At 42.8% G+C, this 27,028-nt stretch overlaps 1 protein-coding gene across 3 annotated transcripts; it reads right to left on the reverse strand.

Moving 5' to 3' along the window:
• Positions 1-96: 96 nt before the first annotated feature.
• epn2 (epsin 2) lies at positions 97-25,870 on the reverse strand. 3 transcript variants are annotated; one of them, XM_038696475.1, is made up of 10 exons: positions 25,688-25,870; positions 14,894-15,681; positions 13,833-13,987; positions 8,972-9,084; positions 8,177-8,281; positions 7,571-7,697; positions 6,374-6,526; positions 5,899-5,991; positions 4,266-4,499; positions 97-3,723 (listed from the first exon to the last, which is right to left on the reverse strand). In XM_038696475.1, the coding sequence occupies exons 2-10, from the start codon at positions 15,322-15,324 to the stop codon at positions 3,377-3,379; spliced, it is 1,758 nt and encodes a 585-aa protein (XP_038552403.1). In that variant the 5' UTR covers positions 15,325-15,681; positions 25,688-25,870; the 3' UTR covers positions 97-3,376. The 3 variants fall into 3 exon arrangements, with proteins under 3 accessions (XP_038552403.1, XP_038552412.1, XP_038552420.1); XM_038696484.1 differs by having other exon boundaries at positions 5,962-5,991; positions 25,688-25,869; XM_038696492.1 differs by lacking the exon at positions 5,899-5,991 and having other exon boundaries at positions 25,688-25,869.
• Between the last annotated feature and the right edge of the window lie 1,158 nt (positions 25,871-27,028).

Below are 27,028 nucleotides of genomic sequence, written 5' to 3' on the forward strand. Positions count from 1 at the left end.
CCCCAAAGTTGTGTGTGAAAATGTCAGTTTTAAACTCATGTTCAGACATATTGGTTTAAAAAAAGAAAAAAAAAAATACACAGACAAACTGTTACAGAGCTGAAGTGATATACATTTTATTTTGAACCAATGCAGCTACAGTTGTCCTCATCCGCCTGCTGCCTTTGTATGTTTAGATGCTGTTAAAATACCGTGGTGACTTTTCCTACAAAAACCCATTACACAGAATAATAAGGTATACAGAGGAACAGTATGTTACAATAGTACAAATGATAAATTATATTATACAGTTATAATGCCAACAGGTTGAGCACATATCCAATAAAAAAAAAAGCAGCCTGCTCCCAGTACTATGAGAAGGGTAAATAGACAGACATTGAAAAGATTAAAAGGAGGCCGTTTATGCATATAAAGACAGACAATCCGTAAGGTCAGTTAGTCCTCTTGATAAAAAGCATAATGAATACATAGTAACACGCAAGGGAGCTCGCTACACAGAGGCCACATTTTCACTGCACCATAGCCACGACTGTGAAACTGCTGCCAGGGATCAAGAAAGTGTTCAACTGCAGTGTCCTCTAACTGTTTGGGAGTGCTGAATTTGTCCAAGACAGTACAAGTTTTTTTTGTTTGTTTTCTTCAATGCATTGATAACCTTTTCCACAATCACTGGAGTTAAAGTTAAAAGGTCAGGCCGCAGTGAAATCAAGGCCAGTGAGAAAGTGACACGTCTTAGCTAGAATATCATAGTAGTATTTCAATAAACAAGACTTTATTAGCAAATCTAACGCTGCAAAACACATCAAGCATTAAGTCTTATGTTTTTTTACCAACTCCAATTTTTGCATATATTTAGTTGAGATTAAAAATGTTTGCTGGTCTGCAGGTCTCATCACATCCATTCATTCAGGATCACCCCCACCCCAGCATAAAAGTCATCATCGACCTCAGCATCATCATGAAAACCATACATACATTTGGAGCTGCCCCTCCTATAGCCTGAGAAATGAAGGTCTGCGTTTAATGGAAATATCAAGGGTCCTGCAGTGTAGCTATCATGCCACAGCAGACCTGGAGAGGGCGCCATCTCACGCCCAAATGAAAAGGGGAAAAAAAAAAACACCCCTCCACAGTAACCAAACTGAAGAAAAGGGATTACAGGGACCGAAAGCGAATAAGGGCCTGTATACCGGGCGCAATTCATCAACTGTATTTCAACAACCCACTTCTCTCAACCAACAGACACGCTCAGCTTGCTGTCAGTAAATGTATTCAGCCAACAGTAACACTTTCTTACACAAACTCCTGCACAAATAGCTCTGAAATATAAAAAAGTATAATAATGAAGTCACTGATAAGATGAGCATCCATAAACAGAAAAAACAATGTCAGTGAAGTGTGCCCCTACTGTTCAAACTACTCAAAGTACGACATCCTCATAAATCACAGTCGCTATGACTTTGGTAACAGTTGTGCTTCTAAGAGAAGAGAATTACATAGCCTACCCATAGGGTGAAAAAACTAGAGTGACAGAAAATAGACAAAAGAGAGAATGAAGATGATACATGTTAGTACGCAGCTCCAAAACTCTGAAAAGACTTGGCTATGGATTTACATCTAATGAGTAAATTACAAAAAGTAACCAACAAAATGAACAACTGCTTGTTTACATGACATGTCTCACTGTTTGCTGCGGGATCACCTGTGCTAACAACAGACTGATGAGTGTGCGAGTGTGTGTGTGTCCACCAGGTAATGTTCTTGCAGATAGATTATCCACAGTAAATCCACTCAGAGGTAAAGTCTCTTCTGAGTGGCTGACGTGCCCTTTAAACCCAGGGCTTTCTTTGCAACCCTGTCACCATAGTAACACTTCTTGATCTATGGTTGCATACACAACACAAGCACGCACACACAAACACTCACTCACTCTCTCTTAAGGCTGCAGATGTCTACATTATCCCTCTGGTTTACCGTCATTTTAGATGCTAACGTAAGCAATTTCTAAGTCACTTCCATTTGACTGCGTGAGAAATGAAAAAACTTGCTCATTAAAGTACACTTGGAAGCTAAACGTATCTCTCATGCAAACTGAGCGTGCGCGCACACACGCACACACACCAACACACACACAACCCACCCTCTTCCCTTTGACCCTAGAAACAAACTAAAAAGAAAGCGAAAAAAAAAAAAAAAAAAAACAACTGTCCCATGATGCCTCACTGCATCCATGTATTTGATGCAAAATACTGATGCCATCACAGTTCTTGTCTTTCTCTCTAAACGCACACTGGGGAGACTTAGTGACAAATACATCAACATGTGGCTGTTAGTATTCGAGCATTAACAGTACACCTGCGCATGAGCACACACACTAAAATTGCGTTTGCGCATCTTTTCACCCCCTTAGGACAAGGGGTTTATCTCCACTGATGAGTGTTCATTGTTTATCCCGTGACCCCTGGAGGTCAAAGTTCACAAGGAGAGGGGGTAATGGGAAAAGGTCCAAGCTGATGTGAAGTGACCAGACAAGAGTTGTGACCGAGTGGTACCGAGAGCCGAGGCAGTGTGTGTTGTCAAGGCCCATTAGCGGCTAACCTCCCTCCCTTAGCTAAGGTTTAACGGTGAGCCCAACAGTCGCGGAAAGAAAGGGGGAAAAAAACGAGACAATAATTGTGCAAAATCCCTGCTTAGTAACACACACATACACACACACACGAGTATAAACACATCTGACCATCTCTCATCCTTATTCCAGTGGGTGTAAGTAAAACCCACTGGAATATACACAGTGTAAAAGTACTGAGATGTGCGGACTCACTCTCACACTCGCACAAACACACACACCAGCTGACAGGGCTTATAAAAGATTAGCTCTAACGAAGAGATAAAGATCCTGGCGTTAGTATAATCAGACTCTCCTGTCACTCCACCAAAGACGACAAAAGGAGCAATCGTAAGGGAAGGGAGAGGAGGCGAGTGAATGAGAGGAGGACAGGGAGGAGAGACTGGGTCCTGTCCTGCCCCTGTGGAAAAAAACTAACTGTAAACACCACTGCTACTCTGGAAGTCTGTAGACAGATTCTAACTCTTTGTGGTCACCAACATCCTCGTCAGATCAGTATAGGACACACGGGTCTAGGCAGCTTGTAGCATTGAGAGGAAGAGAGGAGGAAGGAGTAAAAGAGTGTGAGTTAAGGTTGGTGGAGGCCAGACTGGGACTACGACCTGGCTAGGAGCTGGTTATAAAAAAGGGATCAATGGGATAAGACCTCTCCTTGTTCGTTGTGAAGCTTCTTAAGGAGCCACAGTGGAAGAGAGAGGAAGAGAGAAAGGAGGGGGTTAGTCTGGGGAAAGTTGTCCCCCAGTCGCCCCCTCACAAAAGGAAGGGGTTGGTGGTTCCGGTGGGTTGCGTCCCGGCCTGGGGCGGCATGCTCATCAGGGGCTGGGGCATGGACACGGAGGCCGGAATCCCCACATTCGTCCCCACACCTCCGACAGCGCCAATCCCCATTCCGGGCATCACGCGGCCCATGGGGGCCATCCCTGCAAGGGGGACCATGTTGATGGGCTGAGCGGGCATGGAGGAGAGGACCATGGGCTCGGGCATGCCGCCGAAGCCGGCGGGCATGGGGCTGACCCGCATCTGGTTGAGAGTAGGGGGAGCTGGCTGGCTCACTTGGAAGGGGTTGGCATGGGATGCTGGAGCAAGAGCAGAGCCACCTGAAAAAAAGAGAAAGGAAGAAAGCAAATGTTACTGAGCTCACAGAGTACCATGGTAGCATATCGTACATGGTCAGTCAGGCTCTACAGTGAGGTGAATATTATGGCGATAAATAGAAATCCACATCCATAAATTTATGATAAATGAGGAATATCTGAAATTAATTGGGTATGATTAATCTCTCTGCCCTTTACAGCTAGGGCCAATGATTCAACATTAAACTGTGCAGATGGGTGTGTCTGCCCATGTGTGTTCAGGCCTGCACGTGTATGTGTATGTCCATGTCCCTTGGCTTAATGACTACACTTCCTGGCTAGTACACACAGTTATCTAATCTGTAAGAACTAACCAGTGTTTACCTGCTTAAAATAACTTCATGTGCATTTAGAAAAAAAAATAATTTCCTAAATGAACATCTCTAAACTCTGACGTCCATTCTGTAAAAATGCTAAAAAAAAAAAAAAAGTGGTAAGACTGAGAACATTTCAAGTTTTGAGAACAACTTTCTCATATTTTATCTTCGTCCCGACCCTCCCCCTACCTGTTGAAGCTAAGAATGGGTTGACGACTGGCGCAGGCTGGGCTGGTTTAGTCACCAGAGAATCCAGATTGACCAGGGCAGCATTGGGACCCAGGAAGGACTCTGGAGTCTTCCTAGTTGGGTTTGAGATGGCCGAAATAGACACGGAGCTGGGCAGGGGGTCAAAGAGGTCCAGGCTACCGCTGCTCGCGAGACTGGCTTGGGAGGGGATAGAGGACGCTATGCCCCCATCACCTGGGGAACAAAGAGCAGTTGTAGTTCACTGATGAAAAGTTGAACTATGTCATTAAACACTGAGACATCATGAATACAGGAAAGCAATATTTCTTATGTAGAGCAGCGCAGAGTTCAAGACTTCAACTCAAATCAGGCTTACTGTGCGAGAACAGAGGTACAGCGACCACAGTAAACCTGAGTTTGACACGGCTCCAGTTTTTTTTTTATCCCTGGGACACTGAACAGTTACACACATTTTGCATTACAAAAGGTCTGTTAAACATTTTTTTAAAAAGTGTATTTTTTGCCTATTCTCGCCTCAGAAAATATGCAAATAATAATAAGCAAATAAAAATAATCTATACTCTCACTTATCACCAACCACCCAATGGACCAGAACACAGAGCCCACCTGCAGGTGGTTACCAGGAAATAAAAATGAGTTGATGTAATAAAGTGATCAGAAGATGCTTTTATGAGAAGACATCAGAGTCAGACAGCTTTTTTTGTTTTTGATTTTGTTTTTTGCGGCAGCAGTGGAGACAATCATTAATGCACTTGCACAAACCCAGCATGCCAGCTGCCACTCACACACACACACACGGAAATGTCAAAGACGGAAACTGTAGCAGGGCCAAAAACAAAAAAAAGGCTCATGATAAGATCAGACAGGCCTCGTGGTTATTAACACCCATAAATCCTGTAGATTTCAGCCAGAGCTGATTCAAATAGTAATATTTCACCAACTCATCCTGAAGTTCGTGTCCTCAACACAGTGTGTGGCGATAAGGTGGCTGGTGTTTCAACGCTGTACGCCTGTGTTTATGTTCTGTCTCACCTCGTCCTTGACTGTATCAGAAGTTTGTGTGTTGAGCTGGAGCAAAAGTCACACACCAATGTCACGCTCCCACACCCAGAGGCTGACAAACCACACAGACAACACTCAGACCTGTGCCAAACAGTTCACTGGAACTCTCTTTCACAAAACAACCCAAGTGGAGTTGTGAATGGGTTTAATTCACACTTTTGGAACTTCCACTGTTGGTCCAACAGAGCAGATTTTAAAGCAGAACTAAAAGAGATTCCATTAACTAGATGGCCCAGGTCGAATAATGTATTTGCAATAAAATCAGATCACACCGCACTGATAGGGGACCAGACCAGAGCAAACGGCTACTTTCCCTCCATTTGATATGATTACTGTAGCATTTGATTGCGTATGTGGGGGAAAATCATCAACTCCGATTGTTCTTACGCTGCCTTTGCTAAGGTCTGGTGAAACTGACATTCAAAGACAAGACGTGTGTCTGCGCCCGGCATAAATAAACATTATATCTGCAGACGGGCATCATTTCAGACACTGAGGAAAGACCACACAGACTCCGTGTCAGTAGAGAGACGAAGACAAGGGTGAGTACCAGTGGGGACAGAGGAGGAGGAGCGCAGGCTGTCAAACTCTGAGAAGTCCTCTTTTGACGTACCGTTGGATGCACTGAACAGGTCAAAGCTACCTGAAAAGGGGACAACGCACACACACGCACACAGACAAAATCGCCCAAACAGGCAGCAGACACACACACGTAGACAGATGAAAACGCACAACAAGTATGAATGAGTATGGATATTTTGGTAAACAAAAAGAGACAAATGAACACAATAAGCAAGCGAAAGCATGCAGATGTGCATAAACTTTTGTTACTGTGTGCTATATGTGCCCCTTCTGACACAGCGGTTGAGTCTTTGAGACACTCAGCTAGCCATTAAAAAAAAACTCTCTATCCATTAAAATACAGCTCAAAGAGCGCAAACTTCCATAAACACTAAACAATTCTCCAAATGTCTTTTTGACTCAAATGCATCATTTCCAAAAGTGACTTTTCCCCTGATGGTCACCTGCGTTTGAAGTCTTGGGGCGGGCGGCTGCGGAGCTCCAGGGATCAGAGGCAGGAGCAGAGTTTGATGCCCAGGGATCAGTGCTCTTCAAGGGTGGGACAGAAGGAGGAGCGCCCCATGGGTCCGATGGGGCTGCTGGCTTAGGGGCAGACCCTGGGGAGAAGGGAGAGGTTCAGTGTAAGGGGGGGACGCGGAGGTTGGATGAAACGTACAAAACATCCTCAAATCACTCCACTGGTTTCCTGTCTCACTCAGGATTGAGTACAAGGTCTCCCTCCTTACCCACCAGTGCATCCATGGTGAAGCCCCCCCTACCTCAAGGAACTCCTCACCCCACAGACCTCAACACGTACCCTCCGATCTGCCACAGTATATCTCCTGAAACCTCCCAGAACCAAGCTATGTACAATGGGAGATCGGGCTTTCTGCTCAGCTGCTCCCAGTCTGTGGAATGCCCACCTGAGGACACCACAGACTGTGGATGCTTTTAAACGTGGCCTTAAAACCCACCTTTTTAGGAGTGCTTTTGATTGAACTCTTACCCTTTTCCTTATTATTTTTGTTTATTTTATTTTATTATTTATCATTTATTATTTTTATTTTCATGCTCTCCATGTGTTTTTATTTTTAGCACTTGACTGTTTTATCATGTAGCACTTTGGGATTTGCGTAAATATAAAGTGCATTACAAATTAAATGTATTATTATTATTACAAAAGATAAAGCCAAATTGGATGAAGAAGATGAGGAGGAACAGAGGAAGAGAGCAGGAGAAAGGTGCGAGATTTCAAATGAGAGGCAAAAGTGGTTTCACGCAGTTTCTGATAGCATGCATGGATTTGATCCGACCCATTCCTAAACTACTGCTCATCGGTCTACATTTACGTATCTGACTCCCCACAGCTTCCTCCCTTGCTTCTACACTCCTATCCTTCACAATATCTTCTTCTAACGTCCTCCCCCCTCCCCTCCTCTCTGTGCAGTAATGCTGCTGAGCCAGTTGAGCAGCATTCCTACTTAACAAAGAGTCACAGTCCTATGAGCTGCAGGTGGAGAGCAGAGACGACGACGAAACACACACACAGAAAAACTGACTCTTTACACAGATAGTTTTCAACAACGACAGTCAGTGTGTAGACATAATCAGATATGACTGTTTCCACTGAGCGAGAGTGTGTACTGTTTGTGTGTGTATACCATAAGGCTGCCAGGGGTCTTCTGATGCAGCAGCTGCCCCAGCCGCGGCTCCGGCCCTGGCGCCCCAGGGGTCAGCCGTGGCACCAGGCTCTGGGACATCCATCAGATCCATCAAAGATGACTGTGGCTGGACAGAGATGGAAGGGGGAGAAAAAAGAGAACAAAGGATGCAGATACAAGAGGAAAAATGAAGAATGGGAGGAAAGATAGAGAGGAAAAAGATAGAGAGGAAAAAAAAACGTTAGGAAGGACCATCTGTTGGTCAAGTCATTATCTTCTACAGCCCAAACACTATTCAAACATTCTGAGGGAGGTCATGTCGTTATGTGCTGAGATAAAACATGAGCCATAGTCATGCAGCCGTACTTCTTCATCACTTTAGATCTGCGTGCCCTCAAACTCCAGTCAGCCAGCTATTCAGGCAGAATAATGATGAGTAAAGTAGGCAGTCAGCTGCCAGTTAGTGGTTTCATTACCGCTACTGAAGCGGCAGATAGGGTCAGGCAGAAAAAGAGGATGGGGAGAGACAAGACTATTTCAGGAGCATGGTCATGATAATGGAATAACTGCGTCACTGTAACATCTTAGTGGTTGTGTGTATTTTACCCCTTTCTTTTTCTTGGGCAGTTTTACTGAGTCTGGACCTCCTTTCTTACTCTCCTCCAAGGCCATCTGTAGTCTCAGGTCGTCCCCTCTGCGTATACGCTCCTCCTGAACAAACACAGCACAGTTAGCATTTCCCCAACTGATGCATAGAACAGTACATTGGTATTGTAACCAAGCATCCTGGGTTTGCCTAATTTTATGAACTTAAGGAAACAATAAATGGTCCAAAATTCTGAATTTAAACATTTTAATTGACATTTTGTTGTAACACACCACACAAATTAAAAACCATCATTCCTCCCAAACTAAGGAGAGCTGAATCTCACTCATTTGTCTCTCCTGGCTCCCTTAAAGTCAAGATGGCGGTGAACAAAAATGGGGACTTATTCATCTCCTATTGTGCCTAACTTTAGTGGATCATATCGTATAAGGTATGGAATTCAAATGCAGATGCTCTGGTTCGAGAGGAGACCAAACGTTTCCAATGCATGTCAGTTTTTTAGCCACGTCAACGGCCATATTGTGGCCTGTAATCGACTAGGTAAGCCTTGCTTTCAAGCCTAGCTGATGGCCGGAAATACCTTTTTCTATATTGTAACGCACATCGTAACATGGTGAATACTGCTGAAAAGATGAAAGTCTAAGTTTTATCATAGGCTCAGTGAATAAAATAGGTTTATCAAAATTTGCGTAATGCAAACACAAATTTCCCTACGCGGGCAAACAAAAAGGAAATATAATGACATACTCATTATCTGCCATGTCAGCAGATCTGTGTACTTGTGTTTGCTTTACCTGCTCTGCCGCCTCTCTACTCATGGCCAGAGCAAGCTGCAGCTGTAGCTCCTCCTCTCCGCTGGTCTGAGGTCTGGCCTGCTCAAGTTCTGAACCCGCATTGGGAGATGTCGCTGTAAGACACATTCAGAACGTATGTTAACATCACTAACACATTAGACTCCATCACACACTGTATATACTATAATTATACCAAAAACTAGTGTCGCTGGTTATGGAAATTCTCTCACCAAATTCTGATAATAATAATAATAATAATAATAATAATAATAATAATTCATACATAGACATATAACAGTGTTGTCTAGTAAAGGAAGTCACATTTGAATTACATTTGTACTGTATAGAAAATACTGTGTGTGTGTGTGTGTGTGTGTGTGTGTGTGTGATTAGGGGCCTTTGGTTAGGGCTGTAAGAGGGGACAGGTTCATTCAGCTTATTTGATTACATCGGGCCATGTGGCAACACAAAAAACCACACGTTGCATGTGGTGCACACACATATAAGTCACAATGCCAAAAGACACTCATTAAGGTAGCGTGGAGCGTATTCTTCAATTCATAGTATGACTGTTTCTTTGGTAAGACCAACTTTGCCTTTTCCGAGGGAACCTTGGCGTGGGAGGTGATGAAGACCCAGTGACATCACCACATCGCCCATAGCACTTCTTGACTTTTCTCTCTATATAATGTCATTGCTTCTGCGTCACCATTTCTCAGCACTCCCAGCTTATTGCAGTTCTGTACATGTGTGTGAATGTTGTGGGTGTACAATGTCTGGCGCACTACACATGTGTTTTCATGGGCTTAATTTAAGATTTTCTATGCAATTGTTCATATTCAAACTCTGTTACACTCCACTATAAAAATAAAAATATGTGGTGTGAAAATTAAATCTTAACATTTTGGTGGGATCTTCACCCAACCTAAGAATATTCTTCTCAGACCTGAATGTTGCTCTTCTTCTCCAACATCAAGAATGAACATTGTCTCTCTCCTCCTGGCCTGCCTTTTCTTTTCTCTTCGTCTCAGCTCCAAACAACAAAACACCAGTCATGACATGCTCTGCTGCTGATGTAGACACTCCCAAACACACATATACACACACACTCAATACATCATGATGATCTTGCGTTCCGTGTTACATCGTTTCGATAGCTATTCTGAATGCAAATGCTTAGGAAATGACTCGTAAGGACTTTAGAGGAGAGACAAAACAACCTTGACAATTATGACTAGGGGAAACACGGACTGTTAGTGTCACTATTTGACACAATTACTCTGACAAACATCCTCTGTCAAGTAGGAAGTAGATGCTACATCAGCAGGTTTCCTACAAACATTACTAAGTAAATTTGCCACATCAAATGTTTCCATGATGAGGAAATTGAATAAACAATGTTTTTGTTTTTTTAAAGGAATAATCTGACATTTCCATTAACAGATAACAGGCTTGGCATTCCTTGAAATGACTGAAGAAAGCAGTTGCAACTTAATCATTTTGGGACCTGCCAAGTGTAACAACATATTAAGCGTATTTTGTGTTGATCAAGTAGCTGTCATTACAGCTGAATTTCCGCATGACTCCTAAAATTTTGACAACTTATGTATTTTTAATAATAAATTCACTGCGCCTGTCCTGCAACTCTGGCCTCAGACCTTGGTCCTTGTCTTCTCTCCTTCCTCCTTGACTCCTTTCCTGCCTCGCTTGCTCCTCGTCAAAACCCATGTCTCCCTACCACCATCTCCAAGTTGTGTGTCTCCAGGGAAAGTAACCAGAAGCCCCGAGGCTAAAAGTGCTCTTGGTTAGCTGGGCTTGAGCCACAGCATTAACATCAACTACGCGTCTGCCTTTAATAGATGGTGCTACTAACGCCCACACAGAGACAAATATGACCCTGCAAAATATGCTGGAATGATATATGTGAAATTGTGGACAACATCAAACTTGACAAAGAGAGCAGACACATGTCTCAGTCCTTAGCTAAGTAACAAAATGTGTGTGAAAATTATGTCTTCGACAATATCTCCCGTTAATGTTAAGTAACAATCTTCTATCAAAAGGAATATTTTCCTTGAGCTTCCATTAAATCTCTCCAAAAACAACTGCACTGCAAAATGTGGCTTCAACAACAGCTTTTTCAACCACTAAGCCTAAAGAGAGACTAAACTGGCAACACAATGACACACAGTGCAACACTTCATAGAAGCAAGTCAGGAAGACAAATAAACAGAACTCAAGGCCAACTACGTATATACTATTTCTTGCCTGCCACTGTGGGAATGGACCATATACAGATAATCACGCTTTCTTGGCAGTCCTCACAGACACAGCTCTGCCTGCTAAAAGAAAAATGCTCAACTTTCTGGGTCAGTTCTTCTACAGTTAGATAAGAAACAACTGGACTAAACAGCTGTCATCTTCATTTTCAATACACAGAATACTGAAATTAAACAAACTTTAGCTTGCAAAACCCTTCAAACAAAGATTAAGTGCAGCATGCAATCCAAGTGCAGAACAGAGATAACCAAGTCTTGGAGTAAGTGAAATGGGCCGATGACCGCTCGTGTCATCGAAAGTAGATTTATGTGGTGATAATAGCGCACAGGATTTTTATCCCAGGGTGTCAACCGCTAACGATCTCCACATTTGCAGACTTTGTCTCTTGTCTCTCTAGATAAAGAATTACGGGACTGTTAGGCAGTTCCTTAAATGCACAGTCTAGATTCTTAAACAATGTGCGACATAATGTCTTCATATGTTTTCCCAGACCTTTGTGGGAAGTACATCACGCAAAGGCAGGGTCTGGACTGAGCACTGGTCAGTATGGTGACAGACAACCAAAGAGGATGATCATAAAACTAAATAAACACTTGGAGCCCTGCAGGGCTCAACAATAAAGATTCCCCAATTGCCTGGGGCAAGTAAAATGCCACGTCAAAATGCCACGTCGGGCTTGTAAATCTAGCAATACACTTGCCCAATCGAGCATTCTGTAAAAAATAATTAAACACATTTGGTGTAATTTATTATCTAGCCGCACCCCCTCCCCTGTTCTGTGTCGGGGCTGAGCAACTCCACAGACACACACACACACACACACACACACACACACAGTCAGCGGACAGCAGATCAGAGAGGCCAAAGGGAAAATACTGAAGTTGAGGATGACTTAACTATAAGTAAGTGCAATAAAACCTTTGTGAGTAAAAAGCTTATACGTTATCAATACACCTGTTCAAACAGCATAAAAATATAGTGACTTTGCGGTTGTAAACATTTCTGATGCCAGTGTTCGCCATATATTCATTTAGGAGTGGAAGTGCGCCGCTGCTGATTTATGACCACAGCTACTAAAATTTCCCACAATCATTAAACTATACACTAATGTTTTCAATCGCACACTTTGCGAGCGCGGTAACACTCTTGCTTGGCTACCTTCCTCTCCTCGTTCTTGAAGTTCCATGATAACGTTAGTGTTTGTTCCTACTCCATTTTCAGTGTAAAAAAACGACCAAAAAACAGCGATTTTAAGCCGTTTAGCTCGGCAAGATGAGAAAATTCATACATCAGACATAAAAGTTGATAACCGATGTCTGATTGAGTTTTTAGGAATTCCTAACCTGAGATAAGATAAGATGAAGAAAGATAAGATAGGATTCCTGAAGTTAGTTAGGATTTGCTTCTGTAATACCAAATTGGGAAAAATTGTACACTATAAAGACATTTTAATGCCTTACATTAATATAAGATATTTTGGTGACTGCGAGATATGCTAAGTCAACACCATGGCATGGCTGCTCATTTACACACTTTCTGGACAACAATACTCGGAAAGTTTGACTGGAATCCCAAAAATCCCTCCTGGCAACGCCCACAGCGGCAGCCCAGCCTCTCTCCTACTGGCCGGTCTCTCCTTCAGTTTTCTCAAATGATGACTCAGCTGCTGGAGCTTCCACCTCCGAGCCACAGACTCAAACACAACGCACATGTAGGAATGTGGGCCAAAGTAAAAGATGAATAGGCAACACGCATGATCCATGCAGGCTGAAACCACATGCGTGGAGACAGACAAACACATAGCCATAGGCGCGCGCACGCACACACAGACACCGCCATCCTGCTGTGTACAAAAGACTGGGGGTCAGAGGATGAAAGGAAGGAGGCCAAGCTTCACTCTTTCAATTCTCCATTCTTCCCCTCCGTCCCGCTCTGTGTTACCCCATTTCCTGCCTGGGATTTCTGTTTCTTCTCAACTCTCCCCCTCAGTCACTCCATCTTTCTTTCAATCCATTTGAACACTGCTAGTTACAGGAGGAGCAGAAAAGAAGCCCCTGAAGTGTCACTACAATCCCACTTTACTAATTTCCCTTCCCTAGTCCCTCTTTGTTACTGAATGTTATCCAAGTCTGGTTCCCATTCACTTGTTTTTTTCCCCCCATCTCTTAGTGCCATCTTCCTTGTGGTGGCACCATCTGACAGTGTATTTCTATATATTTCCCCTCACTGTGTCACTGGAGGAGTGAGTGTATCATTAAAAAGAGGAGCATATTCCTCTGTCATGTGGATGATAGAGGCTGTTGGGAGGAGGGGGGTGAACTCTGCTTCCTCTTCTGTGTGTGTGCTGAGGAATGCAGCCCTACTGCGGGACTGCGAGCCAGAACAGGGGGAGGGGCATGTTTCAGGATGTAGGCCAAAGTTGCACCAACTGGGACACAATACAGTATAATGCAATATTCTGTTTTAAATTTATTGCTTAAATGTATGGAATGAGCCCCGTGTGTGTGCGCAGCCCACACACACACACACACACACACACACACACACACACACACACACACACACACACGCCAATACTCACAGCCATGGTAGGAGGCAGGTGAACCCTCCGACCTGCCATACTCTTCGCTGTAGGAAGTGGAGAGGTTGGGCTGTGATGAGCCTCGGCCAAAACCCATCTGACTGCTCCCTGTGGACACCTGTGCCATACGCTCTTTGGTCTTCAACGCTTGAGACCTAGTAGAACAAAAAGACATAACAGCATTTGATCAGTCATCTTGACTCAAGTCTTTTATGTCAAGATTTTTATGATCCTTGGTGTGACGTCCTAAAGGGAATATAAGAATCAGGCTTTTCAAGTGATTTCAGTTCTAAAATACCATGGTTAAATCAGTAATTAGAATTAAACATGCTGCCCAACAAATGTTGAAGCCCCTCTTGGGCCAATTAGTATAATTCTGGAAATGATTCAATGCCCTAATTTTTTTGCCAAATCTGATCAGCCTCTCAGATGTGTTATAAAAAGACTCTTTCTAAATTCAGTTATTCAGCAATATATTCAAGTAAAGCCAGAGCGAATCCCATGAGGTAGACAACTCATGTCCAGTGTGGTGTTTGCTTAAAACTGTTAAGCTGGGAAAGGCATCAACTCTGTTTTTGAAGTGCAATAACTTTGCACTTCTTATCAGTGATAGAGATCCACTGTAAATGACCAAACGGCAGACGGGATATGGAGGAGCATGGACTTCCCGGGGATCAGTTTTCATTTATCACCAACAGGAGTGGAAACACAATGAGTCCTAAAGTACCCCAGCTCCCGGGGGGAAATAACACAGTATGATACTATAAGGGAAAAACCCATGGTAAGCCCCCAAGTCCTTTTACTTTACAATTTGTTTACAGTGAATACTGATGACCATCAGCCAGTATAATTATTACAATACTTCCACAGTCTCAAACTACTGTATTGGAACTGTTTATAGTAGTCTTTTGCAACTGCATTAACAAAAGCAGCAGCTACCATTAAAAACTGCCCACACGCAAATGAGCTTAGGTGAACTTTTCACAATAGCGTTGGGCACAGCCTTATACAGTATATCAGACTCATGGATGTGTTCAAACTTGACTTATAAAAGCTCTTACCTCTCTCCTTTGAGGCGGTCCTCGTCTTTGAGCAGGACCACCAGCTGCTTGCTCTTCTCCCTGACGTTGATGCCCTGGTCTTTGCCGTCTCTGTCAATGTACTGGAAGTCCTTCAGAGTCTGGATGGCGAAGATGTTCTCTTTGCACTGCAGCGCCACTCGCTCGGAGCCCGTCTTGATCAGGTAGTCGAGCAGGGTGAGCGCCTTGTAGACGTGGCGCCAGTTCTTGCCGTGGTCGTTCAGCCGTTTCCAGATCATGCTCATGATCTCGCTGAAGGCCACCACGTTGTAGGTCAGGTCGGCGATCTCAGACATGAGGGAAGACGACGGGCCCCAGGGGTCGTTGGAGGTGGCCTCTCTGACTTTCTTCTCCGCATCAGAGTAGTTGTTCACCATGTTCTTCATCTGCCGGCGGATGGTGGAGCTTGGCATGGTGGCAGTGGAGATGGGACGGACAGGAAGAAATACGATGTAAGCTCTCACACAGGAGAGGAGCTAGGACAGAGATAATGTAAGGGTAGGGAGGCTAACACACAGAGGGTGTGGGTGCGTACTTCCGCTGAAGCTTGTGTTACGTGTCCATGCGCCTGTGTGTCCTTTGTCAAGGCACGGCGGTGGCGTGTGTTTGTGTAAATCTTCTAGTGTACAAGGTGTGTGCGTGGTGTATGTGGGCTTTTGTTTATGAGGCTTCTCCAGGCCAGTGTAGTGTTCCTGAGTCCTCCAGAACGCCGTCTGTTAAAACCATCTCCACACACACAGTGCCGGCTGCACACATGACCACGCCATCACCTAGGACAGACAGACAAATAACAGGTCAGTGGAAAGCAGAGAAGAAACAAGAGGGGGGAAAAAACAAAGTGAAAAATGCTCCATACAACCAAACTAAGAGAGCAAACACCCCAACACTTCCGTGGTGCCCAAGTAACTGCCCACATGGCAAAATGCCAGCAGCTTAGTAGCACTATGACAACTTCATGTTTCACTCAAACTAAAATGTTTGTTGTATGCCAATAATCCCAGCTAATCAAGTTAGTCACACTTGAAGCATATAACATTTAATACAACTTACCTTTCACTACAAAAAAATAATTATCTGTATGAATTTTGCTTTAATATTTCAGACACTATTTTGATTGAAATGACAAAGACATACAATGAAACATCTGCTTAAAGCAAAAAAAAAAACAATGTCATTGTGATCCAAATTTCCACATCTAAATAATATGATTGTGAAGATAATTTGTATTTATAGGGGCAGCTGTAGTGCTTTCCTTTTTGAAACCAGACAAAACAATGTTTCATACTTTCAAACTTAGATAAGCAATTTCCACGCACTTGCACAGAGCCTGCCTCCTTCATTTAAAATCAAGGCCAAGAATTGTTTCCACTTTTCTAATTACACATGATTTTACAGTAACCTGACTCAACTGCAAATTACAAGGCAGGGTGTTGCAAATGAATCATTTCAGCCAAGGCAGTCAGGTCTGTGTGGTGGTGGTGGTAAAGCTGCTCAATGGATGGGCTTGCAGGGTAAGAAATCGGGGCCTAGGCTCAATAGAGTCATCAAGAAACTAAATAAATAAATCTTTTTACTAAGTAAATAAAATGCATCAATGCTTCATTTAATTACTATAACTACCATACCATAACTATATACACTATGCACTGTTTTGCACAGACAATTATTACTTTTGCACAACACACTTATGCTGTGGACGTGAAGACGGCGTGATTTGATGGTGCGTATGGCAAAATGGAGGAAGAGAGAGAAAATAGGGAGGAACGAAGAGAAGAGACAGACCAGAGGATGTTCAAAGTATGGGATAATTTCAAGATAAAAGAAAACCACAACTTTGTGCAGTGTGTCTACTGTAAAACGTAGGGCCCTATGATTTTCGCGATGTGGACAGAATTGAATAACTGTAAAAGGCGGAATGTCGCAGATTGATTAAATACAAAGTCAATGCAAATATGCAAATTCGCTCCGAGCGGTGCGGAAGATGTGTTGCGACATTCACTGGTTTGTTAGAGTTAAAATTTTTTAACTTGAGCGAGAAATTCGCATGACGCTACCAGCACTTCCTTTAGTTTTTGGGATTACAACGTTGATTTATCTTCACTTGCGCTTCTCAGCAGCTAGCTTCCATGCATTTCCGGGTCCACTGTTGTTGTTGCCGTCGGTTGGCACCCAGGACTCTGTTAGACTGTTCTTATTTATATAAGAAACGAACAAAACTGGACATTGTTTGGGGAAAAGAAAGCGAGGAAGTTGAACTACCCGGTGAGTTCAGAAAATGTGTCTGTAACTTCATTCCAGCTATCGTTGTACTTTACTGTGAACAAGTTAGCATAGCCCTGATCAGTCCGAACTCCATTCAGAAAACAAACATTTAAAAAGTTATCCTGCTGTCTTGCTGACAGACCTGATAAACAATGAATTCATGCGTTTAACAAATCTGCATCATACTGTAGTTATTTCGGCATCAGTTTGATCCATTTTGATTTGATCCATTGGAATGAAATCACACAGCGTAAGCGCGATGTGCGACAGTAATAAATGTCTGTGCCCTGCGAGGAAAGCGTTGCGAGGATTAAATTTGTGTAGTATGTGAACACACCATAACAGTTACACCTAATCGCCAAAAACTCTGATTTGTAGATACATGACATGAATTCTATGTTTAATTAAGTTCTCAAAGCAAGATTATAGTTGAACAAAACCTCTCTTTGAACTTAGTTACCAGTTCATTAGATACACCTTCAAATACACTCAACACAAGTGAAGCTGTCATGTAAACGTGAGCTGACAAATAAAAAAAAACTGTGCAGCTGCAGGTGTGCCTAAGGAAAGGATTATACTTTCCCTCGCGGACGCGGACTACTTCTGTTTATACTACTTTCTGCAGTCAGCTGGCAGACACATTCCACACATGCGCAGTAGATCAGTTGGTGCCCTGGTAGCGCTAGTCGCCACGGCGGTCACAAAAAATGGGAGGCACGCAGACGTCCGCGGAGACCCTCTGATGACGATTTTTCCATCACGCAAACCCTAGCGGACCCTTGCGTACGCGGAAAGTATAATCCTTGCTTAATACATTTTCCCGGACAGTCTCCCTCTAAAATTTAACGTGTGTATGTGAAACTGCAGTCCAAGGACATTTAGAGGGAAATTCATCTGAACAGGCACAAAAGTGAGAACTGATTTTAGCAGAGTTGGATTCAAAGTTTGGCCCCCTCCATTTCAGATAAACTCAAGCATCATTCTCAGACAAATTAGCCTTCATCTGTGAACGATGGGTGAGTAAAAACGTTTCCACCCTTTGGTAGGTGGCAGGGGAGATAAACCATTTCCAGTCTGACGACGACGAGACTGTCCTGTTTCTAACAGATCAGCAGCCCAGCTACTAATCACTTCCTGACACACACACACAAACACACACGTATGGAAAGTGTGTGGACACTCACAGCTGTGCAACCTACACATCTAAGTTCCATAAGCAAAAACTCAGCAAGTATCATTATGTTATGAAACACACATCTGCTAATGCGTTAACCGAGTAGTGCCCTTATGTTTATGTGATATGGGGCTGCTTGAAAAAAAATAATAAAAAAATCGATTTCACAGAAATACAATATTGTAACAGTTTTAGCTCAGATGCAAATACGCCATAACAGGATATCCTTGTCATGATCATTTACCCAGATTGTTACAGAGCCTTGTACTGTCTTGAGTGCACACAAACTCTTATCCCCTCACTGCCTGCATTGCACCATACTGACACAGTTACATACATTCATCAAATCTTGTTTAAATCATTGTTCTCATTAACAAACATTTAGGCTTTCTGAGTTCTCTTCGTGCCCACTTTTCCCTCTGCCTGCCATCAAGGGAGACTAATGATGACTTATCCTATTCAGTTATCTGATCCCTGCGCCAAGCGTGCACAGACGTGCCCCACAAACAAGTGCATTCATGAAGAACAGTATGAAAGTCTATGCAGACTCTGTTAAACATGACAATTTAGCAATTGGCAATTGGAGTACGTTCATGCATGTATATGTGCCATGCAAAGACAGCCGGGGGGGGGGGGGGGGGGGGGGTGAGGAAACAAGGAGGAGTGTGCGTGTATGGGGGGGGGGGGGGGGGGGGGGGGGGGGCATATACCGTAAATTCACTTATCTGCAATAAAATGTGATTCCCATGGAGCATGCCTTCCCAAATGTTCCCTCGTCACCCTCCTCCTCGCCCTGCATCCGCATGAATACCGCTCAGACCTAATGACACATCTGCTGCTATAATCACCTATTCACCCATAGCAGGCTGAAGGAAGAGAGGAGAGTCTGTCTTGTCCATCCAAACCCCCCCCCGCACACACACCTCCTTCACACCCCGGAACAACCCCCACCACAAGACACCGCTGGCCCGCCTTCCTTCAGCCCTTCTGTGCTAAGATCACCAAGGCCCCCGAAGAGACGGCACACACTTTTGTGTGTGTGTATGTGTGTGTGTATATGCGCTTGTGTCTCTGGATATGCAGGTTTATTATTATCTGAATGGCTGAGCCTGTTATTCTTGTCAATCGGCTTTGGCGTTGGTAGAAAAGGAAGATAACCATAAAAATCATTTAGTCCAGTATAGGGCTGCACGATTTGGAGAAAGTCATATTGCGATTTGCAATTGCGATTCGATTATAATGGAACAAATGGCACTATGAGTCTACTTGCTTAGCCTAATTATCAAGGAAAATGCACAAAATACTGACATTTTGAAATGTGTATTTCACAACTTGAACAAAGTTAAACAATAAACAATATTTATAACAATAACTAGTAAAATAGATGTAAAACAGAATAAGGGGTCATGTTGCTCTACGGAGGAGGTGGCTAGAAGTAACACATATTGGGACACTGGCACAATGTACATCTGTCTAATGCAGAGTCTCTAGGAGGAACTGTACATGAGTGTATTAAATAAAGAGTATAATGTTTAGTATACTTGCTAGAATAACAATAATATTAAATACTACATTAATTATATTAGTATACCTATTTACCACTAGTTGAATATTAAATTCAGTTACTGCCGTTTCATTTTTGTGGGTTGTTTTTATTCATTAAGTCTTAAATGTTACTGGCAGACTGTTCAAAAATCATTTCTCATTGTATGTATAGGCTTATCAGTATTTAGTGGTACATACGAGAGCCTGGTGTAGGCGGAGATAATGAGCAGACTGCTGCGCACACAGAGAAGAGAGTCACACACACTTCTTCTGTTTTATTAACTGGCACGCTTTTTGAGGTTATGTAATTGCACATGACGACATCGCGATTAGGTTAATCGTACAGCCCTAGTCCAGTAGGTTAAAGGTTCTTAAAGGCTGAGATGATCTCATATGCTTATCATCTGCTGGCATGCTTTGTCTCTTCCCCTCTCTGCCCATCTATATCTGACTGACACAAACAAGAGGTTTAAGGACATTTTTGGAGAAATTAACAAAATTGGGTAAACATGGGTATCTACTCAATCCAGTCCTGTCCCCTCATTTATAATTTTAAAAAACTGTTTATAAATCAGTTATTTTGTTGTCAATTAACTAAATCTTAAACCTTGTGGTTGAGAGATATGGTGACATTTTCTATGACACAATAGAGATGTATCTACGTGTAGATACGTTGCGCTACATTGCCCAAAGGCATTATCAGATTTGCATTGGATACCATTTAAATTAGATATTTTCTCTATAACTCTATTTTTTTCTTACTTCTGCATCAAGTGAGTCCTGAGGTCGCAACCACAGCCTCATGCAGGAGGATAGCACCAGCTAATTCAAACTCCAATTAATCTGTTAATGATCTGTTAATAATTTTTACACTAGAGCTGGCATGTTGCGTATGTTAAGGATTTGTTTTTTGTAATTCTATATGATGCAAGATGGAAATGCAGCCAGCATATCTAGAATATATTGTAAAGCTTATGGCTACAATATATAATACCACAGTTAACTCACATTATAGATTTTTTATGTTTTGGCAATGTGAATGTCTCCTCTTCTTCCTTGCTGTCTCCGTGGTATGCACATTCACATTATCTTTTTTGGGTTTTTTTGTGACCAGACAGAGACTTTTGTTCATCTTTTTGTTTTTCCATTCCATTTTATGAGCAGAGAAAAAAAAATATCAAAGAACAAACCATACATGGATTGAATAAAGTGATTGATCCGATTAAATGGGTTGTCACTGCGGTTGTGTTCTAATGGCGCTTTCAGACTAAAAGACGTGTAGAGTCACGATTTCCTGTCCTGTCCTGAAATTCGCATGACGCTGAGTCGCAATAGCCTATCAACGTTGAGACTGTTCATACGTCACTACCCTATTTTCTCTACGTCTGCTAAATTTGGGGGAGAGGAGCAGTGACCAGCGCTCCAACTTATGGACAAATAAACACCACGGTTTTTGCGATTACAACGTTGATTTATCTTCATTGGAGCTTCTCAGCAGCTAGCTTCCGTGCACCTCCGGTTCCAGTGTTGTTGTTAGCGTCGTTAGCTCTGTCGGACTACGACTTCATATTTATATAAAAACCGGACAAAACTGGACATTACTGGGAGAAAAGAAAGCGAGGAGGTTGAACTACCCAGTGAGTTCAGAAAACGTGTATGGAACTTTATTCCAGCTATCGTTGTACTTTACTGTGATCAAGTTAGCATAGAATAGCTCTGCTCGATCCAAACTCCATTCAGAAAATAAACATTTTAGAAGTTGACCTGACAAAGCATGAATTCATATGTTTAACAAATCTGCATCATGTTGTTGTTATTTCGGCATCAGTTTGATCCGTTTATTGCTATTTAATCACAGCAAAATATTTACTTTGGGTTCATACAGCTGTAGTAATGGCGAGTTGTGTTTATTCACGTTATTGCGTTGTGTGTGAACGCTCAGCAGTTGTCCAGTGATAAAAACCCCGCGAGGAGAGCGTTGCGTGGATTAAATTCGCGTTTGGTCTGAATGCCGCATAAAGCACCAACAAACACTGCCAGAACTTCACAAAATCCTACAGGAAGGAGCCACGTCGCCAGATTTTGTGTGAATGTAGCCAAAGCTGCGGTTCATCCAGTCGGCTGTGCGGCGTGAGTGTGTGTAGGTCTGTACCTGTCAAACAGAAACACATACCTAACAGAGAGCAGAGGAAAGCGAGACGGAGACAGCGATGTAACCTGGTTTATCCGTAGTCATTTGGGGCCCAACAGACAAATCAGCGTGCCAATATTCTTGGCATATATAAGCTTACTGCAGATAAATCGGTGTCTGTGTTTATAACAGCTGATAAATAACTTAAAAATTTTCAAAATATTCAAAAATGTTATGAGTGTTGTTGTTGCATAGTTTGTCCACCAGATGGGACTCTGCAACTCCCCTGTTGGCAACACGTTTGGAGCATAGAATGTATAAAAGAAGTGGACGTAGTCATCGTGACGTCACCGACTGGTTTCTGGACTGCCTTGAGTTTGGCCATTTGTCACCGTGTTGATTTTTTGCAACCAGGAACCAACCAGACGTGACGATATTTGGATGACACGGTGGCGCTAGTTAGCTTGGTTAGCGAGGTGCATCTGTAATTTACTTTAACCATTGTGCTAATTTTGGCTAGCGACAAACAGACAGCCAACTCCTAATAAGCTTTTTCAACTGATTAAATTTACACACAGCTGTGGACACCAGTCACTCTAGCCTGATTGACAGGTCGCCATGGCAACGACTTGTCAATCACAAGGTAGTACTGCCATAACTTCTTCCCATAAGTTAATTATCTGGTACACACAAGTTATTATCTTATGTGTACAGGATAATTATCTTGTTCCCACAAGACAAAAAAATTAATCTTATGGGACTTCAAGGGATCCATACTTTTCGGACCCAGAGGTTCCCGCTTGGTTTGGAGCAATAAAACAAAAATCATCAGCTGAGAAAATCAGCAATACTATTCAAGTACTATTTAACAAAGAAAGGTTATGTTTAAACTGAACAATGATATGTTATGTTGGTGAGATCTCTACACATAAATGTTATGGATGGTCTTTGTTTAAGTTTTGTGTTTCTAAAAAAAAAAAAAAAGGGGGGGGGGGGTGATTTTAAAATCCACAAATATCAAAATTGGTATCTGTCTTAAAAATCCTCTCGCTCTAGTTTTTACATATTCCTGACATCACACACTGCACGCTGCAGAATTAATTGACATGAAGGGGAAAAAAGCTGTGCCGCATTTACATGCTGATTTAGAATTCAAATGTCAGCATTATGAATGAAGCATCAAACTATTTGGTACAGCGCCAAGTATGTAATAAATGCATGACAACATCTCTATCTAGTGTGTGGTGGTGCCTATCAACAGGTTACCCTCCCTTGCTGAACTGTAAATCCATTCCTTTGGAAGGGGATCTACAACTGGGGATGTCAAGACCCGATCTGCAGGATCGCACCAACAATATAAACCCTGATCACTTTCCAGCCACTTTTATTTGCTTCCAGTATGCCAGCTATCAAAAATGTGCCATCACACTTGGTTAAAATATGGGAGCATGGTAAATGAATAACCCACTAGGGAACTACAGAGCACACAAAAAGTAGTTCCGTTTTATTATACGACACCAAAACATAAACAAATAACCATGTCAGAGTCTGTCACCAAATACTCAATATCAAAGAGCTCGGATTGGGGACAGAAATATGTGATTGAGACAATGACGTTTACAACAGAACCACATCGATCACCGGAGAAGCATAAATCTGGCTTAGCAGTGGACTCACAGTAGTTGGTGCTGTGCTCAGTTCACAGGGCTGCCAGTGTATAGCTTCTTAGGAATTTACAACTAAGTTTAAAAGCCCATTGTGAAAGTAAATGTTCATCAAGAAGAAAGTGAAATCTGGACACAAATGACCTGTCCAATGCAAGAACAAGCCAAACCTATCCTGTGTGTGTGTGCGCATGTGCCAGTATCTGGGTGTGTCTTGACAAAACCTAGGTAAACTGTGATTAGCATTAAGGCTGAAGCAGTACACTGAGAGCAGGTCTACCTTGCAAGGCCCACAGCAAGTGTAAAGCTTATCTGCCGATGCACAACCGTATAACACAGTATATTTGTGTGAATTTAAAAAAAGACATGCGACAGAGTGTGAAATCAAGTTATCCAGTCAGTTCCTTCACCGTCCATTTACTTCTTTTCAGTTAAATCTGAGTAGAACCACAAGCAAGGTGGAACAGCATTTAATCCTCAACCCCTCAGCTACTCAAGGATTAAGACAAACTAACAATCGTATCGAGTCCAATCCGTAGAAAATCAAACCACTAACATGTGTTCCAAAGTGACTGTGAGTCTATGTGAGGTGATGAGCATGAAGCCTGAAGCAGTGAAGAACGGACTGGGGATGACCTTCTGATCGGCATGTCACCCCGCCTTTTGTCTTTCCTGGTTGGCCAAGAGACAAAGCCAAGTCAGGGAAGGGAGGAGGACAGTGATGATGCATCTGTCACCCACTGTGACTGACTGATCTTCCTGACAATAGACAAAGCCCTGCCCCTCTCTCTCAGGCCACGTTTATACTCGGGGCTTCTTTTAATACAAAGCTCAGATCGAAAAACCAGCATCTCAGGCTAAATCCCATGAAAAAAAAAATAAAACCTTTCACTGTTCAGAGACTTTCAGCAAAGCTTTTATGCCTGCCTGCCTGCCTGCCAGCAGGGTTACCCGGCTGGAAACAGAGTAAACAGACAGCGCCCACAGCGAAAATAATTCCCCCAAAAATTGCAATAAGTAACTTACAAGGACGTTACGTTTCGCCCTGAGGACGCACAATAGTATGGGCTACCATAGCAGTCACCTCTATCAAAGCACGCTGCATCGTAAACAAAGAGAAGGATTAAGCCGTTTAAAAAACAATTAAATCACGGCGTTTCACTGAACGTGATAAGTAGCACATGAGCTAAAGTAGCTTTAGCTGACTTGAATGTGTATGCTAGGTCAACTGACTCAATCATATGTACAAATATCTAAATCAAATGGCCGGTTTGAATTGCGAAATACTATTGGGTGTAGCAGAAATCCAAGTTTGTGCAGCGTCACTTAAATACATCGGGCGGAATGACTAGCCTACTTGCTACTTACCGTAAGGTTACCGCTAACGTTAGCGAGATCAGTGAAAACTTGCGACAAGTAATATTAGTTGTCATCAGCTAGCAAAGTAAGCTAGCGAACAGCGTTAACTTGCTTACGTCGATATAGTTACTTAACTCAATTGGTTGGAAAAGTGTATAACCTAGCTAAAGTTCAACGTTAGTATATATTCTGCACCACTCCGTTATGCCAGCGACTTTCATATTTACCCCAGGAGATCCAACCTCTGACTAACAATTTCTACGTACTTAAAACTTGCCTTTGAAAAAGTTGGATCAAAGCTAGCTACTCTTCTGTTCGGTTAGCCAGTAGCAAATCTCGTTTCTCCCGTAGTTCGTCTTAAAATTCAAATTTCGATCACTCAGCAATTACATGTAATCTGAACTTTATCGTTTATTGGAGTCAAAAGCAGCCCTACACACATAAACACAACCATTACGGTCAGCACCTAAACGTATTTTCTATCTAAGACTGCAAAGTAGCATGCTAAGCTATTTAGCAATCCTTCAAGCTAGCAGCCAAGACGGGTGCTCGGTGGAGACATCACCAGAGCAAACTGGATTACAGGACACCCTGGAAAAAACATAACAACTCGACTGTCTTGAAAGCCCATGTTAACTTACCATATATTTTGGGCTACGTCGGCTCTATTTTTGGTCCAGATATATAAACCCATAAACAACTTTCGCCAAATCCACGGGGGAGGTTGGGGGGGTGATCAAGATAGAGTACTTATTTCGGTGTTCAGGTGCTTGTTGCGCCTCCGCCAAGCTGTGTGTTGCTAATGCTAAGCCAGCTAAAGCCAGGCTACACGTATCTCCTCCTCCTCCTCCTCCTCCTCCTCCTCCAGAACATGGCGGCAGAGAGGGAGGGGGGAGGAAGCTGGAAAGGGTGTGACCAAGGCGGCATTGACTTGCCAGGGGCACACAGAGCCCCGTCACTCCACGCTGAAAACTAGTCATGTCACCCAGCAAGTCATAAATGTAACGTTACGGTGTTAGAGCAGGCCGATTTCAGAGTCACCATTATGACTGTAAGTACATTTCATCCAAGTTTTCACAGGAATGACATGCAACAAAGAAGGCCTTATTGCTGGGAGAGTGTGATTATAACACACATCACAGTGCTGGTTAACAGTGTCAGCCTCAAGATTGCAAATTACAATGATGATCCAATTTTCTCTTTCGTTTTAGCTGTTTAGTGACTGAACAGATTAAATCAGGGATTTTCTTTCTCAGGGAACTGCTTGTGTGCGTGCGTGTTACAGGTGTGTCAGTATTAAGCCACAAACATTGCAGGACAGCATTCCATCACTCAGACTTTTCCACTGTCTCTGTGCAACCCTCTCATCAGCAGGGGTTTTTAAACAGAGGGAGGAACACTCATCACACCTTTCAGACACACATGCACAGCACACTGTTGTTTATTCAAATAAGGTTCTATGAATAGACATGAAAAGCTCCCTGGAAAGTGTACAATGAGCTGCGAATAGACATCTACATCTATGTGTAGATGGAGAGTGAAGTGCTTAAAAATAGAGGTACAGTTTCACATCTCTGCCAGCACAGACAGAAATGTTGCCAACACCTGAATTACAGTGTCCAATGTGGAGTCTGTAGCCTAAGCTGTTTTTTTTGTTGTTGTTTTTTTACTTAGCCTACTATTAATATGCTGTACCTCTTGGCTGGGCTGTGACATTCTTTTGCTTTATTTATCCTTTCTGTCTTTTTATAGAGTATCACTGGAGCTTTACTCTCCGCTATGTTCAGAGCACAGGATAAGCCTAAAAAAGCACAAGTCAAGCTGATTTTGGTGTGTTTGGCGGTCTCTGCATGAGAGAAAGGGAAAGAATGATAGACTTGGAAGTCCTGGTGCAAACAGGCTGTTTAAACAATACCTGTCTGTGTGCACCACACCAGTTGTATTGCTCGAAATATAATACAGCTGACATTTGCAAGTCAGGA

Source organism: Micropterus salmoides, unplaced genomic scaffold, assembly GCF_014851395.1.
Source record: "Micropterus salmoides isolate LMB-PRFRI ecotype aquatic unplaced genomic scaffold, ASM1485139v1 Ms_hic_scaffold_10, whole genome shotgun sequence".
Lineage (NCBI taxonomy): Eukaryota > Metazoa > Chordata > Actinopteri > Centrarchiformes > Centrarchidae > Micropterus > Micropterus salmoides.

Coding starts and splice junctions, on each gene's coding strand:
- epn2 (XM_038696475.1), bottom strand. CDS start 15,324: ATGCCAAGCTCCACCATCCGCCGGCAGATGAAGAACATGGTGAACAAC. Junction 13,988..14,893: donor GACCGCCTCAAAGGAGAGAG/GTAAGAGCTTTT, acceptor TTGTTCTACTAG/GTCTCAAGCGTTGAAGACCA. Junction 9,085..13,832: donor ACCTGCCTCCTACCATGGCT/GTGAGTATTGGC, acceptor TGTGTCTTACAG/CGACATCTCCCAATGCGGGT.